At 37.4% G+C, this 21508-nt stretch overlaps 1 protein-coding gene across 1 annotated transcript in view; it reads left to right on the top strand.

Annotated features, from left to right (window-relative positions):
• Positions 1-19036, top strand: part of CNGB3 (cyclic nucleotide gated channel subunit beta 3) — a 60599-nt gene extending 41563 nt beyond the window's left edge. Inside the window, exons 11-18 of the mRNA XM_064703590.1 lie at positions 4994-5135; positions 7079-7238; positions 7582-7679; positions 8668-8751; positions 10308-10426; positions 14826-14972; positions 17497-17677; positions 18803-19036. Of these exons, the coding sequence (XP_064559660.1) occupies positions 4994-5135; positions 7079-7238; positions 7582-7679; positions 8668-8751; positions 10308-10426; positions 14826-14972; positions 17497-17677; positions 18803-19036 (1165 nt within the window). The remainder of the gene's footprint in view (positions 1-4993; positions 5136-7078; positions 7239-7581; positions 7680-8667; positions 8752-10307; positions 10427-14825; positions 14973-17496; positions 17678-18802) is intronic.
• The last annotated feature ends 2472 nt before the right edge of the window (positions 19037-21508 follow it).

The following is a 21508-nucleotide window of genomic DNA, read 5'->3' on the forward strand; positions in this document are numbered from 1 at the left end:
TTCTATGATGTATCCATCTAAACCTCATTAAGACATTAATCCACTTCATCTTGACAATTGTTTGGTGAGTGTATGACTTTATTCTTTCACCTGTGTCTAACTCATACTGGAATGTATAATGCCATGAACATAGAACCCCAAAGAGTATCCTACAATGAGCTGCATTTCATAAAATATAGCTTTGTAGTCCACTAACAGCAAATGCTGACTGTGTAAAATAGTCATTGCCTTAGAGAATTAGGCATGACATAAAATCTAATCATCAATTGTTTGAGGCTCTTTTCACACACAGACACATCGTGTGAACATTAGTTATAATTAAAGATGTAAGTGAATTTAAGCTTATCAGACAAGATACTGCTAGGTATATTCATTTATTGGGAAAGCAGATATAAGAACAATTTTTCAGGAAAAGTGACTAGTACTGCAGCATATATTATGGCACAGCAGTGAACTTATAATTTTTCTTTCACAGAGCATTCAGGGTTGACAATATGTGAAGTCAAATATGCCAGTAGTCTCACAAAGAATGGGAACATATTCAGAAATACTATTAGGGATACATAGCTACTTAGCTAATTTTGAAAAATGATGGTAAGCAGTTTGACAAGTAAACCAAATTCTAGCTGTCTCAGATTACTCTGATGCACAGAAAATGATCTGGCGCTGATTTAGTGGCCCTAATGCTTTATGTGGAATCCCTGCTTTGTCCATAAAATATTGCTATTATGGCCAAAACCAGTTCTTAATAATGTCAACACTCCTAGGATGTTTTTTTTCTTTTCCTTTTCCAGTCTAAAAATAATTAACAGACAGTAGTTCCCATTATTAGTTTGATTACATACATATTCCTGACCAGTCACACTAGCTGGTGAACTAAATCTATAACTAACAGCTATAAACAACACTCAAACCACAAGCAAAATTATCAAAGTAGCTCTTCTGCAAATTTATGCAAGCTCTGTTCTTTTCTGGTTTTTGTCCAGGCTGTAAAGGGCTAGTGTCTGTCCAAGATTTGAGCTCTTTTGCACAGCAGCCTGCAGTCAAAACCTCTGACTTGAGATGTAAAAGGCAGTCAACTTTGCCTCCCTGCAACACACCCAAATTAGCCACACAGGGTTTTTTCCAGCATTAAAAGTGCACAGCTTGAATTAGGCAAGACCTCGGTCTCTCCTAATGCAGAAGCACAGCAACAGCAGAGCATAGAGTCTATGGAAGGACAGTAGCAGATATTGAAAAGGTCTCTTAAGTGGACAATTCCAATTATATGTGTTTATTTACAATCTAATTTAACTACCTAAGTAAAAGATCAATCTCCCTAATTCCTGAGGAAAATGCACAAATCTTTCCCTTTTCAGGGATTCAAGACAATGTGATTACTCTGAATTGTTCTAAGGAAGTGTCTCTCTTTCATCACTGTTCACAGAGAAATTAAAACTAGGCAGCTGAAATTCTCAAGCAAACCCTCCAGGTCAGCAGTAAGTTTAGGGAAAACAAATATTTTTACTTTGCTCATGGTGTACTTCTGCTGTTTGCAAGAAGTCTGCAAAATTATTTGGCAAATTTAAGACATCTATTTGCATCCCAATTATGTTTCTCTGCAGCATGCTGCCTTCCTGTTCTGGGCACAGACTTAGTGGATATCCCTAAGTCCCAGAAAATGGTCACTGTAAGTGTCTAGAACAAATCCACTCCTTTGGTATGCACTGCCCAATGCACAGTGAGACTGGCAAATCTTGAAACGTGTCTCGTGGCTTTCAGCTGTGCATTGGTCTGATGTGTCACGATCTCAGTGCTTGCTATGCAAAGGCAGTTTTGTGCCTCCAGGCAAGCTGTGAATGCACAGCCCAACTCATATGTCAGACTTTCAAACTTTCACTTTTACTTACTTTTTTAAGTAAAAGCTTTGTAGTTTTCTCTGCTGTGCCTGAGATCGTCAGACCCACAGGTGCCTGATGAACACATCACTCTAGAAGAGGTACCAAGGAGGAAGCCATTAGTTTATGAAGGCTGCTGCTTTACTTTGCTTAAACCCATCCTGGCTGTAATCTGAGAAGAGTCAAACATGATAGTCCTGAAACAATGCTTCCCTGGGCTGAAACGAATATGTGAATATCACCTTAAAAGTTGAGAGACACATGTACAAGGACTTGATTTAGCTGCACTAACCAAAACCATGAAAGATGCGTAGGTCACTCTGAAATGGACTTTTCTGACAAAGAATTTTCTATTGACATAATATTACAAGGTATCTTATTTGCAGTGTTTCTGAACGTTTTCATACCTAGGATTTTTTTAAAGGAAAAATCTAGTACTTTGGTTGCCTGAAGGATAAACATACTCTCTATGATGTGCAGAGGAAAAAATCCCTTTCTTGTCTCATGACTGTTGTTTACTTCAACAGTAATTTTATAGCAGGCTGGTAAGCTGTGTAGTGAACAGTGAGTGTTTCCAGACACATGCTGGTAGGAAGCAGAGCTGCTAATACTGTTGAAATAGGAGTTGTTTTTTTCTGGCTTTCCTCAAACAAAATTTACAATCTCATTTTCCCCCTTCTTAGGGAAGAAAAAAGCTGCTCTGTATTTCAACTGTGCAACTTCCATTTCAGATTAAAATAAAAACAAAAAAATGCATAAATTGAGAAAACCTGTTCCAAAGAGATAGAGAATATCACATACCTTACCAATAGAAAGTTTCTTTTGAAGTAAAATCACAGAAGAATTCAGTATATTTACTAAATCTTAAGAAAGGGTAGAGAGATATAAAAACACTCTCACATTTTGGATATACAACACTGCAAAGAAGAATGTGACCCCTAAATTCTTCTGAGGAGCTGCTTTCATTCTTTGCAGACATTCCCAGAATAAAGATTATATTTTCTTTCATGGTGGAGTTTGCAAACTTGGCACACAGAGCCATTGAGGGTGAGTGATTTGCTTAATTACTTTTTTTTCCTAAAGTACCACAGAAATATTGTTAATTTCTTTACTTTTATATTACCCAATTATACATGTTTCAAGCACCAAAGAATACTCAGTTATGGCAAATCAATATATTAATATGCTTTACATAATTACACTCGGTCAAACTAGAAGTATTATTTTATGCTTAAATCTGTAATTCTTCCAAAATGGGCCTCAGTCTTTTTCTTATTATTTGTTTATGCTACAGAAGTCTAAGAAAAAGCTGCCACTTACGCATACTTTGCTGGAAACATGCATATGTGATTTTTTTTATCCAAGTGAAAATATTATTGTGGCACAATCCAGCAGTGCATTTTGCATCCCTAACAAGCAAAGATGTTAAGATGGAAGATATGCAATGATTTTTTTTATTTAAGGACTCTGAATGAAAATGGCCAGTTCTGTTAGCATCTAAAACTAGAAAATTATGGTAAAAGTTATCACTGTTACTGCATTTTCTTGTCTGCAACCAAGTAAAAAAGGGACTTTGTAATGAAAAGCAGGTATCAATTGCTTGGTAAAGGCTAGTATTTTGGGTGAAAAACTTGAAAACACTTTCAAGTGATTTAAGAAAAAGCAAACTTCATTGAAATTGGTTGTTTTTGTGAGTTTATTTTCTCATATTTGCACAAAACAGACATTGCAGCTGTATTATTACATGAACCTGTTATTATAGTGGAGTTCATACCTTATAAAGAGAGAAGTCTGAAATAGACCTAATGTCTGCAAGCAGACCAGGTGTCCTCAGGTTCAGAGCAGGCGTGAGAAAAGGCACATGAGACTTTCTATTTCAAAACAAACTTATCTCCTAAAGTATTTCTTCTGTGTCTTAGTGCTGGGGATGAGGGGGTTGTTTGGGTTTTTTTTAATTATTATTTAAAATGCAATAAAATTCAACACACATAAGGAATCATCATTGGTTCAGAGCAGTAGTCACAGCTAAAGTAATAGAAAATACCACTTTATAATTAAGGAAAATGAAGCTCCATTCCTAATCATCAGCAAAGATGAAATCTGATTATCCAGAAACTTGGGAAGTCACATTCTAATTAATAGCAGGCTTTTAAAAATATATCTAAACCAATCAATTGTTTGCTCAGAAAAGAAGGAAATTATACCATTCTCACAACAATGATTTGAACTAGTTATTCCCCACTGCAGTGCTGCATTGCTTGCAGTTACTATGTTCTAGAAAGTGATTTAAACCAGAATTTTAGAGATGCCAAGACACTTTTTTAAAGCATTCTGTCCAGGTCCTTTGCTCCTTTCATAAACTTGTAGTAGAAATACACAACTTGAAGGCAAAAGGCTCTGTAGTGAAAAAGGCATGAAAGATTTTGTTAAGGTGGCAGAAGGAGTTGTGGAGATGAGCAGCTAGGAGATATTAACAGAGGAGTCAACCTTTCAGTGCTGAATTAGTGGTTTGGAGAAGCTGAATTAACACACAGCTTGTGGAAATATAAAACTTTTCAGGCATAACCCGGAGGTTGAGCCAATGAAGGGTGCTCAGAAGCAGAGTGGGAGGAAGACCAGCACAACAAATGGAGTAAAAATGGACACAAGAAGAATGGTATTGCATTTGTCATTCCCACCATAGGGCTTTACACTGGCGTCCTCACGCTAAAGAAAGGGACCTTCAGGTGTTTGAGCACCTGTTATGCTGCTACAGAGAGATTCTGGGAAGTCTCCCACACTTTTACATTGCTTTTGACCATCTTCACTGGTAGCATTCTAACACTGTAATGTCCATCTTGGCTATTTTGTACACAAATCTTCTTTAATGCTACCTAGAATTACTAGAGAACAGTAAATTATAGCTGCATGGCCCATACATTTTTATTTTGCTGTGAGTGAGGATATTAACTCAACCTGGCCTATGTAATTGTATCATTTATAAATTCACAACCCTTTATAAAATGCTGAAAGTCTTCTGGACTGAAAAGCATCACTGAAAGGCCCAACTCAGGCCAGGTCAGTTAAGCATATGCTCAACTTCAAGCACATAACAAAAATGCTGTTTGTATCCACAGGTACCTGAGGTGTTACTACTGGGCAGTTCGGAGCTTAATCACCATCGGTGGCCTTGCAGAGCCACAAACGCTGTTTGAGATCATTTTTCAGCTGCTGAATTATTTCATGGGTGTCTTTGTCTTCTCCAGCTTGATTGGTCAGGTACATAAAAAAATCAATAACAAGTTAGATTCAAATTACTGTAATGTAGTGATAATATATTCAATTTAATGGACTTAGTTTCTGAGAAAAAGTTTCATTTCTGTCCTCTATTTTAATGTCAAACATTATTTTTATAATGCCAAACTTATTTAATGTCAAAATTTGTTAATGTTAAACTTATGTTTCTGATAAATACAAGTGTTCAATAAGTTCCCTGTCTTGCAGCTCTTTTGCACACAAGCTGATTAAAAGCCAAGACTCTGCAGGACACAGATGACTCTTGAAACTATGTATAATTCCTTTTTTTTTTTCCTTACTCACAGCCAAAGAGACAAATCCTTGACATTTGCATTATACTGTTAAATCTGAAATAAAAATTGTGATTGTTGAGTAAGTGATGCTCAGTACTACTACCAATAGAATTCTGTTAATGGAAATCCCATTATTTTTGTCAAATTAGTACTCTGATCTCTTCCACAAATGACAATATATTTGTCAACCTGAAAATTAACTGGTTTTCATTTCTCTTGCTTCCCATTTGGCAGGAGGGAAATAAAAAATCCCACAGCACAGCAAATCAGTTATATTTCCAAATGAGCATAATTGAAATATTTCTGGTTTGTAACTATTAAACTTGGGCTTTAGATCATGGGTTTTAAAACACATTGCCTACAGAAAAATAAATGCTGAGGTTTCTGAGTGAGGCTGTGCGTTGTCAGTTTCTGTAGAAACCATTCCAGACCTTTTGATTTCTCCATGCCTGTTATAAAATTAATTATTTAAAAAAACCCTAAATTAGAACTGAAATGTAATTCTTATTTTGAATACAGTATTTGAAAAGTTCAATCAAGCAGCTAGAGACTGCATATGTGTCTTGCTCTTCGGAACTGCAAGAAGGGGTCACTGTCACTGAAGAGACTCTTCCTTACAGGATTTAAAATTTCCCCATAAACCAGAATTACCAAAAATAAAACAGTACATACATATAAAATATTTCTTCTGGAAAACAACTGAATTCAAGTATATAGAATTTAGCTTTGGAGCTTGCATATTAATAACTTTTCCCTGAATTGTTGTAACTATCAATGAAGGCCTCATTTCCCCGGGAAGACTCTACAGATCGCTTTTTGTGACCAGTGTAGTCATTTGTAGTCTCAAACTTTAAACCTTAACACACAAGCTGCTTCATTGCAGTTTGTTGGTTATAACTCCTGTTTACAAAGAACCCTTAAAATTATTGAGTTATTTGTGCTTTAGCACACTTGCCTAAAAATTCTTATTCCCATTACAATCAATTGCATCTCTGTAATAAAGTGCAAAATTGAGCCCATGGCACATTAATCCTTGGCAGCTGCCACATGAGGCCATTCCACTAAAATCACATCTGAATACTTATTCTTTTGAAGAAGGAACATCTATGAACATTAACACATCCGCTTTCTAAAAACTGAATCACAACTGAGTTGAAATGTTAAATGATGTTCCTGTGCAAAAAACTTCAAGGTCACCTTTCAGCTCTCAGAGCTTGGGACTGATCTCAGCTATTTAACAGTGGCACAATCTTAGTTTTAGTGGTGTCACATGATGCTATTACAGAAATTCAGCCCAGTTTTCTTTGCTTCTAAGTCGCATTGCATGCCAAATACAGAGTAGATTTACTATGGATTTTTAAAAAAAGTATTATCTATCATTTTCATCCATGTCCAACACTGCAAGACAGAAGAATAAGCTAAAACCCAGAAACAATTCCTTTAAAATCATGTTACAATCAGACAATCAGATTAAATCTAATGTTTCTGAAAAAGCAGATGAAGCACCTATTCAAAACATGCAGCCGAATGCATAATTTTTTGAAAAAAGTATTATATTTCATAAGTTCCTGACAAAATAAAATCAAGGCTATTTTTTCTGAAAAGTGTGGTAACAACTATTGATGTTTGCAGATGAGAGACGTAATTGGAGCAGCAACAGCAGGGCAGAATTACTTTCGTTCCTGTGTGGACAACACTGTCTCCTATATGAACACCTATTCCATTCCAAAATTGGTGCAGAATCGTGTTCGAACGTGGTATGAATACACATGGGACTCTCAGGGAATGCTGGGTGAGGATTTCCAGTTACTTAGCATGTCTCAGTGAGAGTGGTTGTACAGATATAGGTACAGGGTGAAATTCCAATTTCTCCTTTTCTGAATTGCATGTGGGAAGAGAGAGGAGGCTGCTCAACTTACGTTGGAAAAGAAAGAAACTACAAAGAAATAAGATTCTTATTACTCTACAAACTCTGTTCATTAATACAATGTTTTCGTAATAATTTTAGACAAGATTTATTAAAGCATATTAGTTTCTTCCTCACTTGAACTCATAAGTGTTAGAATAACTCCATTAAGTTATTTTTGCTAATTTTTGTGGACATTCCTTAATTTATCTTTTTTTTTTTTTCCCAGACGAATCAGAATTACTGGAGCAAATGCCAACGAAAATGCACTTAGCTGTTGCAATTGATGTGAACTTTGCCATTGTCAACAAAGTGGACTTATTCAAAGCAAGTAGTTTTACAAGAGAATGCAGAAATATGTGGTATTCCATACAGAAACCTTGTTTTGTGCATCTTGCAACTCTTAAGTACGTTTGTTAGTAGGCAAGGCAAAATAAGTCAAAGAAATGTCTCAGGAATGGAGACGTCAGAACAAACCCAAGTGCCTGCATTTGGATTTCTTTTGTGTTGAGGCAGTGATCTTGAAAGAAACAAATGAGATTAGAACAAAGTCCTGTTATGACCATATCCTATAGCTGATGGCATGATCAGACTGTGAGTAAGTTCAGAGTACAATTCATCTCAACATCAGAGAATAATCTAATTTTTGACACAGCCACCTTGCTGTGGCCACCCAGGTCTGCCTCAGAGATCACCCACATTCAGTGTTCTGGCAATGTAACAAAGGTGTAAAGAAAGCTGCATCATAGTCAGATTTTGTGCAATGGAGCTTTCTCTTTACTTACCATGGTAGTTCAAAATTTGTATTCTGGAAAAAAAGCAAGGAGACCCTGAGTTTTTAGAAGTACACACAGAAAATTTTCTTATAAGGATATTTGTAAGAAATCACTTGATATACCTATATAAGAATTACATGGCTGTGCATTTTTTCTACATCTGCGGAAGACATAGAATTCATAGATTCATATAAGCATTTGACAGAATCTGTTGTTTTCCCCTGGACCAGTTTAAAAAAAATCCCATAACATCCCCATAAAAGACACATAAAGCTCTGAACATAACACTAACTGAGCTTCTCAGAAAATCTTCGCTTTATTAAAAAATGGAAATATGTCCAACCCATAGACAACTTCATCAGTATTTGAAATAACAACACTTTCAGTCCTTTCTCAGCTCTAGTAGCTGATCTTCATGATGTTTTGAGTTTGCATTCCAGTTATGGAATTCCTGGGTTATTCTTGTATTGTTGGCTTTTGAGGCACTAATAATCACTTTTAATACTGAATTAGAAGAGTGATCAACTCTATTTTAACAGGGCTGTGATACCCAGATGATATATGACATGCTGCTAAGGTTGAAATCCATTGTATATTTACCTGGTGACTTTGTCTGCAAAAAGGTGAGAATTCTTGTTTTATTCAAATAAGAATTATATTATGTGTTTTAGAAAAAGAGTTCAGATATCGGTCAACAATGTCCTTTAAATAAACTTAATCCTGACTGAATTAGAAAGCATAAAATTAATTAAGCTACTCTGTGTAATAACAACAAATATGGTCTCAAATTTCAATCTAGAACAAGACAATATGAATTTTATTACTTATATTACCAACCATGAAATTATAGTAATATGGGAAAGTATTTAATGTAAATATGGTTTATCTAATGATACCTCGTGAAATTTCAATATTTAAAATTGATCAAAAATAATGTTTCTATACTTCTATGCATACAAACCCAGCCTACAGGTCTCAGTCTATGATGCTTTGCCTGTGCTTCAATTGTGTACTCAGACACACTTAGAATTATTTAAGAATGTTAGAAAATACACTGCATCCCATAGAGCTCCTTCCAGCAGGATCTGCTCTGCCTTCACTCACAGCTCTGAGCCAGGTTTCCAGCTGAATGCTGTCACACTGTCTCTTAGCAAAGATGTTTATCTTGTCTCAGCTTTTTGGCTTAAACCTGGCCAGACAGATAGCTCACAGGTAAATATCTCAGCTTCCGACCAGGGAGCCCATATCTCTTTCCAGGAGGTGTGTAAACAGAAGCCAAAGTCAGATGCAATCAAAGCTTGGGGGGATGAATAGTAATCTGTGCTAGTACTGCTCTGGCAAGTGACCACAGGTCCCACCACCTACACAAGTGACCATCAGAACCCCTTAACTTGTCTTTAGCAGCTCTGGTCCAACTTGTCCACTAAGGTCCTGCTCTCTCACAGAGTTAAGCGTACAATCCTGCCCCAGAACATGGGGCTAGCTCCACTCACTCCACTGTGCTGAAGTTAAACATTTGTGAATACACTGAAGGATCAAGTGTGTCCCTTCAAAGACCAATCCCAGAATTGCTGTTGGCTAAGAAGGGTGGAAGAGCAGTTTGGTGTGTTTGCTCATACAGTGCACAGCATAAAAAGATCTTAGACTACAGCTGGGATTCTGACACAACAGAGGGAATAAAGGACAGCAACAGATTCAATGCCTTGGTACTGCAGTCCAATGCAAACAGTTCTTAACAATAACAAGTTATGAGAAATTGAACTATCAACTTATTACAGCTTGATTCAGAGCTAAAAGGCCTCTCAGTTGTATAAGTCTACTATACAAGTGACCAGCAACCATAGCAATCTTATTAATGCTGCAACATGAAGTAGGGAATGTTGGAGCCACCTTCCCCCTGGATGTGTGTCAGTCTCACCCTATTCACCAAGGAGGTGCTGCATGCAAGCTTGGAGCACCAAGTGAAGAGACAGGAAGTGCAAGTCCCTTCATTTTCAGTCCTGGCTCTGTTGCTGCCGCTTTTTCACTTTTAAAACTAAATTGCTGCTTTGCCTCATAATAGTGGTATACCCTCTGCTCATGAGAGAGTAGAAAGATATTTAAAGAAGAACCTGTAATATGATTCTAGTAACAAAAACCATTGCTAAAACATGGGCTCTTTATGTGTTTGTGTACCCAGGGAGAGATTGGCAGAGAGATGTACATCATCAAACAGGGTGAAGTTCAAGTCCTTGGAGGCCCTGATGGTACCAAAGTCCTGGTTACTCTAAGAGCGGGAGCTGTATTTGGGGAGATCAGGTAGGTCCTTCACAGTTTTGAGTATTTTTTTTAGAGCTTGTCAAATAATCAGTGGTTATTTAACTTCTCTGTGGTAAGTGTGACAGTGGGGAGGCTAGAAAGTGGGTAGGATCAACAAAGAGGACACTGAGCAAGGAGATGCATGTAAGTCAAGGAAAATCTAAGTGAAGCACCAGTGATTAAAAGAGTAAGATCTGAGACCAGTGTTGTGATCAATGCACACAGGGATATGGAGATAAATTTCTTCTTTTACATTTTAAAGATTTAACACATATCTCTGTTATATTGTCTGCAATACAGGAGGACCAAATGTATTTTATTGTCTGTATAATAAGACTAGATGCCATTAAATGACAGATAGCAAAGATAAAAATTAATCTTCAACAAAATAGATACAGAAATCTAAAACAGCAATTAAAACAGTTAATTTAAGAGCTGATTAAATTGCTGAAAATCAGACAACCCAAATTGAAAAAGTATTTATTTAAAAGCATACAAGACAAGAAAAAAGGTGGATAGACCAGAGTTTTTTGTCAGAATTTATCTGGATGAGATTTTTTTTGCTGGTGGCTACAAATGGTTTTTATATTCTGCATGTACTTTCTATGCAAAATCCATTAACTCATATGTGCTAAGTTCCCCAGTTAGCCAATCAAGTGCTAATTTTTAGGCACTGCATCCCTCTGCTGGGGATGGCCCAAGGAAAAGTAATAAAATAAATGTGCTGCTGCATGTGATAAAATGGATCCTTGGTTTCTTCCAGTTGCCTTCCTGTTATTGTTAATGCTCTTGCTGGTAGCTTTAATCTGCCTTTTGAAAAGCAATAATCAGCTCTGGTCCAGGTTTACATTTGTCCTCTAGTTGTGTCTCCCTTTGTAGTAGGGAAAACATTCCTGTTTATCCAGTGATGTGAGTACAGAACTTGCTCAGACCTCAAGTGGAAAACACCTGATATATCTCAGTTACAGAACTTGTTCATTAAGTGGGAAAGTGAAATTATATTAGTTCTTGGAGAAGGTTATATGGGAGGTATTTCTGTGTGTGACAATATGATTACCTGAGCAAAGCCTCCAAACAAAAGGCTGTATTGTAAGTTATGCAGAAAGACTGAGAATGAACTCATCAATAAGGGCTGACTAATGAAAAGACAGAAGAAAAGCTAAAGCAGCCCCCATATGTAACACACACATGGTTCTCAATTATTTATTAGTCTGGTATTTGAAGTGAGAACTTTGTATTTTAAACTGAGAAATGATAACTGTTGGTTTCAAAATAAGGAAGTGATTTTTGCACTTTTGATCTAACACAGGTGAGGGCTTGTTTCCATGAGAGAACCACAGAACGGCCTTTAAAGATTCATTTCCCTGTATGTGTTACTCTTTACATAATTGCCAATATCGCCAGCAAAACCCTCAGCAATGCTATAACACTACACTTCTAGTCTTGTTTTAGTCATCACTGACCTACTGCAGCAGCAAACCCATTCAGACATGTGTAATTTGCATATAAAACATCAGGCAGTGGATAAACTCAAGGAGAAAAATCCACAGCAACTGGCAGACACGATGCACTAAGCTTATCAGTAGAGATATGCTCTTCCTAGTGGCAAGGTGCTAGAAAATAATGAGTTTGTATTGTGCCTTTCTATATAAATTTTTTCAAAGTCTTCTGAATAGCGAATACCACAGGCAAATGGAAAAGAATATTCTTTAATGGATTATGTACTACTTTTTCTAGGACATCCAAGTTTTCCTCTCACTTTATAATGGTTATAACCTGATATCAGGTTGATTTCCTTCTGATTTCCAATTCAAGATTTATTTGGAGAAATATGTCAGCTTCCTTCTGAATGGATTAGGTATATGATTTATATGGTTGCTATTTAATCTCACTCTGTTAAAAATGTATGTCAATGATGCTTAAAATTCTCCAGGAGCAAAGGAATTGAAGAAAATAAAAACTGTTTATTTCCAAAAATTCCCTGAATTATACTAGAAAGACAATGTAATAGTAACAAACAAACATGTCCCTTGACAATTTCATCCTTGAAAATTATTACAGAACGGGATTAAGTAATGGGAGTTCCAATTAACATTTTACCCTCATTGCTACATCTATACTTTCCTGTATAGATATCAGTTTGGGGACGTAAAATAATTTCAGAATCAGAAGCAAACAGATTGTGGTCTTAATGAGAGCCTGTCAGCAAAGACAATTCAGAACAAGAGAAATTCAGTTATAAAAGCATTTCACTAGCCCAGAGAAAGTTGCACTTGAAGCCAGATGTCCTCATTCATCCATTTACTGGTATTTTCCTATCAGAAAATGTTAATTCTGGAAAAACTAAAACATTTCTCAATTTTATGTAAATTTTTGACAGGAAGACCTCTAAATGTTTGGTCTCAGCATCAGCTTTCAGTTGCTTTGTAATTTTAAACTTTATATAAAATATCCAAACTACAGGGACTATTTAGTTTTGTGAAAGATGATGTTTTCCAGTACTTTGGTCCAGGATTTCCCTCAAAGTAGTAGCTGCTATTTTTCATAGTCTCTGCCCTTTGGAGTATGACATCCTTATCAGAAGCGAGATCCAGACTTATTTCCCTTTCCTGACTTACCAGTTCTCTTCATATGCACAAAGGTGCCCAGCTGAGCCACCACAACCCTGCATGTTCAGCTGATAACACAAACCATTCCCCAATTTCTATTAACAGCAGCTTCCCACAGAGATCAGCTATAAAAACAATAGGTAAGCTGAGTCATCACTTTGACAGCTTTTTAGCTTGAAATTTAATATGCTACCATAAGAATTCCAAGGTTATCAACTTCTACTATTATTAGAGCATTTGACGCTCAAAACTGGAGTAAAAACTGTTAGGTAAAAAAAGCAAATTTTGTGATTAATATAGATATTGCATTACCGAGAATCCCTGCAAGGCAAACGTATCTGTTTTAAAAAATTTGGTCATGTAACTCTTCACACACTAACCACTAACCAAACCAGATTGAATGCTGAAATACTATAACTTTGTCCTTAGTCAAAATGATTCTGTTTGAGCAAAGACTGCCTTACTTGTAAAATTCACCTCACAACATCACCATAATGAAAAAGGTGATCTCTTTAGTCCCTGTCTACCTTGATAAAATGAGCTTTCTCTTAGGAAAGCCTAAAAATGATTGTTCAATGACTTGTTGAGAAGTGATTCATCAGAGCTCAAAAGGTATTTGCAATTTTCTTTAGCAGATTTTCCTATTGTGCAAGGAGTTTTATTCTATCAGAGGAATCATAGAGAATTGTTTAAAAAGAAGATGATAAACTGCATTTTCAGCTTCAGTCCATGTATTGATTGCTGTCTTGAATTGCAGAAAAACACACTGTGGGCATGTAAAACTAGCCTTGCACACACAGTTGCAGAGGTCTCCTACTATCCTTTATAAATTAAATATATTAACTACACGATTCAATACTTAGAAATATGCTTTATAAATATCTTTAATATGAAAACAAATATATATCCTTTATTATTACTTCTGATGGGTATTGATTCCTATTTGCTGGGGTTCAGAATATCTTTTTTTAATTACTTTTAAATTTAGATAATACTAAATGCTCTCTAAAAATATTAATTCACTGGGAAATCTTTAAAGAACAAATTTTGGGGTAGATCTTGAATAAAGTGATAGAGCAATTTTCATAGTAAGGACAGAATGCAAATTCTCTTACTTACCAGCAGAGCTGACAAGTGAAGTCTCTTCAATAGCTTGGTGCTGGATGAACAATTTATTTTTATTTGTACATCTAATTCTTTCTTATATGTCCCCCCTCTGGACAACTGCTGCTAACTAAACAGGTCTAATGTCTTACCTTCAAAACAAAATAGCCTTCTTTTTCTGGCAGACACATTTGTAACTGTCAGTCTGAAAGACCTTCCTAAACTGCATTGTTCATTGCCAACATCTAACATGAGATGAGGTATGTGAGAAAACCGAAAACATGAGCCCACAAAAGTTATACACTCAGGGAAAAAATCCTTGGGGGAGAATCATTTATTCACTGTAAATAATGCTGCTCTACTACTGGTGCAAATAATTTTCAGCAATAAAACTGAGGATATGCCAAGTTCACATAAGAACTAAAGAAAGTGCAGTCTGAACTGTGGGTATCTCTATTAGCAAAACTTGTCACAGTCCTTAGCATCTACATATGCCTGAACTCCAGGGACAATTTGCCTTCCTGAGATGGAATTTCTAATCCCAACTGCACAGGGCCTTTACAGAGCACTGGACAGAACAGCCAGCTCCATGAGCTTTACAAGGACTTTCGTGGAGAAGCAGCAGCAGAGAGATTCCTCACTAGGGCAAGTAACACTGTGACTGATGGTGTTTATTTTCATTCCAGCCTACTAGCTGCGGGTGGAGGAAATCGAAGGACTGCCAACGTGGTGGCTCATGGTTTTGCCAACCTTTTCATTCTGGACAAGAAAACACTCAATGAAATCTTGGTGAACTATCCTGACTCAGAAAAACTTCTCATGAAGAAAGCAAAGTATGTCCTAACAACAGTTTTTAAATCATACCATTTGGCTGCAAGGTGGACAGTTGTGACTTCTAGACAATTTACATTCCTTTCTTGGAAATTAACAGTTGTAAACACATTTGGTGCTAGGGGTCAGACTTGCCTGGTAGTTTCTAGTTGAAAGCATGGTCTTGGAAGGAATCCCAAGGGTTGTGGAAATGTGGTAAGTAGAATGAAATCCTGAATGTAGTTGCCTTATGCATTATATTTAAGGTAACAATAAAAAAAAAAAAATAGGAGACAGGGACACATATCAGTACTTCTTAAATTACCAAGAAAGAAACTGTAGGACAGATATTGGTTAAGGAATGGGTTTTCAAAGATGCAACAAAACATTTGCAATTAATTCTACAGAGATATGCTTCAATGCATCCATAGACTTGTATGCATTTCCAAAACCTTAAGCAGCAGTTAGGAATGGATTGAAAGTAAGGCCTGACAAGATGGAACTACACAAATCAGATACTTTTGCATTTCCTTCAAAAGCATTCCAGAATGGAATTTCAAACCAAGATTGCTTTTCACCTTCCTTTGGCTGTAGCTTGCTAGGATCACCATTTTCACAGCTTTGAAAGGGCAAGGTATTGTCAGATTTCATCATAAAATTATGACAAAATGAGTACCTTGCTACCTTGTAAAAGATCCAAATATTTGAAACAGTTTGTCATTATTAGTATACTTCAGCACCCCTAGTGGTCTTTACTGTTGTCTCGAATTGCTATCAAAGGTTGGAAGGTTGGTCACAGACTTGAAATTCCCCCAAAGACTAAATATAGCAAAGGAGAGACATTTTGTTGTTTGGAAATGCTAGCAAATGGCTGCATTCATCCTGTTGTAACAGCCCAAGTAGTCAAATATCAGTATCTTGAGAATCACGATGCCCCTGAGGAACAAGGAAACCAGACAGAGAATGGGCTGACTGCTCAATTTTCAAAACTAGCATTAACAGGTAGAAAAGGGGCACAAATGCATGGACCAAAGATCCCCAGCATCAATCATTCCTGGCTTTTCTCCAGCTTCTATCTAAAAGTAGTATGACCTTGCTACTCCTGCCTCTGTCCCACACTGCCTCTTCTCTTTCTTGCCCACCCTAGGTATATTCTGCCCATCCATTAAATTCTGCTTCCTCCAGACAACCTTTCTAAACTGTGGAGCTAATCACACACCTTTTATATCTGCACTCCCATTTGAGCTCAAAGACCTCTCTAGGTATCAGACTAAAAACAAGATATTCTGTTTGATTTTAAAGATATGCAATACCTGCCCTGTGCAGGAGGCCATGTTCCTTACCAGTCAAGGCATCCACAAATTCTGCCAAAACTAGACACAAAGAAGAAATTTGTACACTGTTCTCATAAAGATTGTGGTTATGGTCAGTTTTGGAATGAAGTTACCAGTTGCTCTGCCCTGGAAGGTTTCCATTAGAGTTCTTTTTGGCCATCTGACACCCTTAAAGGGATCCTTGAAATAAACTGAAAGGATTTATTCAAGTAAGAAATTTGTTCTATTATCACCTGCCCAATAACACCTGTATGTTTTTTGCATAATAAAGCATGCAAGCTGCTAAAGCATACCTTTTTATAATTTGTGACAATGAAATTAAAAAAAAATAAAAAGTAAAAAAAGTAAGTAAACCCTTCACTTCTGAAATTCCCAATGTACAAGATGCTGGAGAATATTATAGCATTATGGGATTTACTATACTTCAGACTGTGAATATAATCTTCACTCACAAAGAACCTTAAGTTAGGGCTTTTGCAAGGATAGAAAAGTGGCCTTGAAACCTGTACAGTAATCTAATAGAAACTGAAAGCATGGGAACCCTCTGCTTTTTACTGGTCCCATTTATCTTGGATCTTTAATCTAATCTTTACCCTCATTATTGATTATCAGTTCTTGCCATTATGGCTGCAAATCAGTGCAGCTATGGAACAGTGTGAAAACCTAGTCTGCCACAAGGCTGGCAGTAGTGCTTGTATTGTCAGGGTGTCTTCTTCTCCTGCAGAGGACCAAAACTAAGTACCACTGTCTGACCTGACCTATGAGAGATGAGCCACGCTGGAAGTTAGTCTGGTAAAGTATTTCCTCCAAAAGTGCCAACTGGAGTCCTGGTGGAGCACCAAATGCTCTCTGGATTTGCATCCAGAAGACCAGATAAGAGACTGCCATCTCAGGATGGGGCACCCATCCCCCTCCACACCTCTTCTTTCCTTATCTTTCTCTTTGATCTCTTTTGTGACACCTTAATTTGAGCCAGCCCTTGTTTGTACTCCAGGATATAGGTAAGCAACTCCAGATTTGAACAGTTGCCTCCATCTCTACCAGAGCCTAGGGCAAAACCTTTACTGTTTCCCATTTTGCTCTTGTCACTTGACCTGGGAACCAAGTAAGAGCCATCAGATCTTCAATACCATAAATGTGGTATTTCAACTTTGCAGGAACTTCACTCAGTTTCACAGCACCATTGTGTATTCTTATCCACTTCTTTCTCCAGGGTGCTGCTGAAGCAGAAGGGGAAACCTCCCCCAGGACCACCAGTGCAACAGCCACGGGGCTTGGCCAGTCTCTTTGGGCAGAAACAGGAAACTCCAAAATTGTTTAAAGCAATGCTTGGAGGAAAAGGAAGAGAAGGCCTTGCTAAGCTGCTGCAGCTGAAGAAACAACAAGAAACTCAGGTAAAGCCACAGAAAACATTGTAGAATCTACTCAGAGGGCTTGGGCAAACAGAGTAGATGAAAATGCAGCCTTGCTGCAATCAACAGCAAAAACTCCCAGTAGCTGAGATATAACCACTTTTCCTAATCTCTGTAAACACTAATTCTGAAATTTGGCTCCATCTTTCTGAACCTGGACTTTATGCAGACCAGAGAAAACAAAAGCAAGGAAAAAAAGCAAGCAAACAAAAAATCCTCTAAGAAAGTAAGGATAAATGGATTTTACAAAGGTCTTAAGGGCATCTGATCTTCTAATTTTATGCAAACAACAGTAAATGCAGAAATACCCAAACACAGTAATCTGATCCAGCTGACTTGGGCATATGGTGAACTTTCCAACTCAGTGTCAGATCTCTGGTAAAAATCCTGAAGACAAACTATAAAGTGTAGCCCACACAGCTAAAACTGATTACATCTCTAATATCTTGCACTTATGAGAAAACTATTGTTTTAACTGATGAAAAATAATTCCCACATAATACCTTGTTCTGAGAAATGCTAATGTTAATAGGAACCTGCTCACTTCTACATATTTACCCAAAGGTGGTAGAATTATTTTCTTTATAGCTGAAATAGCTGTGGTTATATTTAAGTAAAATAAAGAACTTTGCCCTTTGTTCACATCAATGACTATAACAATATGACTGGAGCAGAAATACTGCTCTTTTAAGTGTGCATTTGTGAACTTATTAGCAAATAGGCTTGGCCAAGGAATGGGGGCAGTGTGAAGTATGTTAAGGTTTGCATAACGCTCTTTCTTTCTCCACTAGTTTAAGGACATGAAGGAAGGCAAGACCCAAGGAAGGGTTCTGTGCCCCAAAATGGGTCTGTTTCATCCCCCTATATTAGTAAGAAGCAGATATTTTTAATATCCACAAGTGTTTTCTAGGTTTTATACTGATATTCTGATTTGGAAATTGCATTTTTCATTTAGAAACCAATTTTCAGCATCTGAATAGAAGTTTACATGTGTTGCATACCATTAATAAAGTTGTCATGCTGTGCCTGTCCATGGCATGTGCAGAATAGAACTACTTCCTGAACTTCTTTTGCAGTATTGGAAAATATTTAACTTCTTGTTTCTAGGAAACTAAAGCTGAAACAGAGACCAAACCTAAAGAAGAGGAGAAGAAACCTGTGGAACCTGCAGCCCCCTCTGCACCCCCTGCTAAAAAGGAAAAGCCACAGGCAGATGCTAAGCCTGCAGTTATGCAGAGAACAACGAGTAAGGAGTCTCTGATCATTAGTATGACACCATCCCCCAGAGCAGGAGAAGGAGAGATCCTTAAAGTTGAAATTAAAGAGAAAGAAAAGAAATAGATGGTGCTGTGGGGTGTGGCCCCATCTATTTGTCTTGCTACATTCAGAGGCCTGGCCGGACTTTGCTTTTGGGTATAGAATATAAAAGTAGAGGCTACGTGTGAGAAAAATCTACTCCAGCTCCTCATCTTCCTGCCCTCCTCTCCTGGCACAACTGCACAAATTATTTATATTCTTAACCTCGACACTGAAGAAAGAACTTTTGGTGTATTAGAAATTACGGCTCAGATTGTATTTCACGACCACTTGTTTCTTGTTTTATTCATGCTCTCCCTTTTCTCTTACTCTTTCTTGTTCCTACTTCTCTTCTTCCCTCTCCTTTTTATCCTTGCTTTCTTCCTGTTGTTCCTGTTGCTCAGTTTGCTCTTAGCTTTTGTGTGCATTCTTTTCTGTTTTCTCCTCTGCCTCGCCATAGTTATCCTTTTCCTTGCTACTGGCCTACTGTTACTAAGGTTCCTTATGTTTCTCTCTATCTTTCTCCCTCCTCCCCTTATACTTCTAATCGGTGACCTGGGTTTGTGACCAGCGTGGCTCAGAGCAGACAGCAGCTGCTATGTGTTGGGATGTTTTACCTTGGGACAGAGGGCAACATAACAAAAGCATTGTCAAAAAATAAATCCCAAAATCTGCAATAGGGAAGCAGATTATAGAATTGTTGCCAGCCCTCTGAAAGCATAAACATCTGCTCCAGCTGTCTTTGATTCTGACAAATTAACATGGGAAAGAGTTCACCCTCCAGATCTGACATATAATTTTGGGCTGCTGATTTACTTGCTTGATCTTGTCAAGGGGTTGTGCATGCTCCCTTGTATATCTCATCAAGTAAGCACTTGATAGAGCTGTCTGAAGAACCTTGGTATCTAAGCCAGCTACTTCAAAAATAAAGGCTATTTTATAAAAAGCAGGATTTACACTTTCTGCCTCTGCATTGCAAAGTCGCAACCCATGCTCCAATTGTTCATCTCCATCATAGACTTAGACTAATGGTGCAAAGAGAAACCTGTGTCTCCATGTCTTAGCTACACCACATTTGTGAACTACAGTAAAGCCTTCATGAGTGCCACAGCTGGGGGATACAGCCTCCCATGCAGGAGCTCCCACACTGCCAACCTTCTGCATTGACTCATCAGTCTCAGATGCACTATTACACAAAAGATTACACAAAAGCTTGAAGTGTGTTTTAAGTTAAATTCCCAACTACATAAATTTCTTCTATGGGTTTGTATCTCCTCTCTCTCCCAATCCCCTTTCAGATACCACTGGATGAACAGTTTTGTAAACAAAAAACATTATGCAGAGGCCAAGCCAAGAAGTGAAAAAGCAGGCTTCACAGCTCCTTGGCTAACCAGCCAACCAAGGCACCATGCCAAAATAAAACACTCACTTTGCAGGCTATATATGACCCTACAGGCTGTGCATTCTGTAGGCCTGTTCTTTAAAGCCTTTCAACTTCTGTAATCACAGGCAAAACTGGAAGCCTAACCAGAATCAGTGGGAAGTTTGCCCAAGTAAAAGCTGGATGAGTGAATTCCATATGTTGCATATTCCGCAATCCTCTGACGAGACCCAAACCATAATGTCTTTCAAAAGAAATTTCTGCTGCATTAGCAGTGAGGTGAAGGTTCAACTGCTTTTTGGAAAGAACTATCTTTATTTGTATGCAGCTGGTTATCTGATATGTATGAAAAAACAACATCACAAAAGAAGGAGAAAATTTTAAATTGTTTCATAAAGAATTATTCATCTATTGCACATCCAGGACTGTCTCAATGAAATCTCAAGATTAGAAATACTGCTGAACTGTTCCATGAATGAGACTTTATATGAATAATAATACTCTATGAATTGCAATATATAGTTTCACATCCTTTTTTTTGAGAGAGTTGTCAAAGCATTATGGAAGGGGGGAAAATATTCCCCATATTTTAACATCTTTATATGAATGAGTAAAGCTCACTCTCATTGAAAAGAACCAATTCCCTTCTGCCTGCACAAATGCTACCAGGTAATTTTGAACGTTTTCTCCGTGCACATATTTAAGTTCATCAATCACACACTGACATAAATTACAAAGTAAAGGCTGAGACTGCAGCACCAAGTGCTTCACTGCAGTGACAGAGCTTCCCACAAATTGCTGCTTTGCTACAGCTCAGGTTTGCAGAAAAGTTTGACAGTTCTACCTGCAAGACTACTGTTAAGTACAGCTCTTGAGTTCCTTAGACCCAAAAGAAACTAGGGGAAGTATCAGTGCAGAAGACAGTGGCCACACATAAAGAACATCCATCTGGCTTTCTGTGACATCCTACTTTTCTGTTATTGGGGTATTTTCCTCTTCCCACAACTCCTCCATTCTCAGGATTGGCAGGCACAAGAAGGCTGCACAAATCAAAGTTGCAACTATTTGTATGGTTTTCACCAGACAGAATGATACAAGAAAGGTGTATATTTACTACAGGTGTTTATTTATTACAT

Source organism: Zonotrichia leucophrys, chromosome 2 (assembly GCF_028769735.1).
Source record: "Zonotrichia leucophrys gambelii isolate GWCS_2022_RI chromosome 2, RI_Zleu_2.0, whole genome shotgun sequence".
NCBI lineage: Eukaryota > Metazoa > Chordata > Aves > Passeriformes > Passerellidae > Zonotrichia > Zonotrichia leucophrys.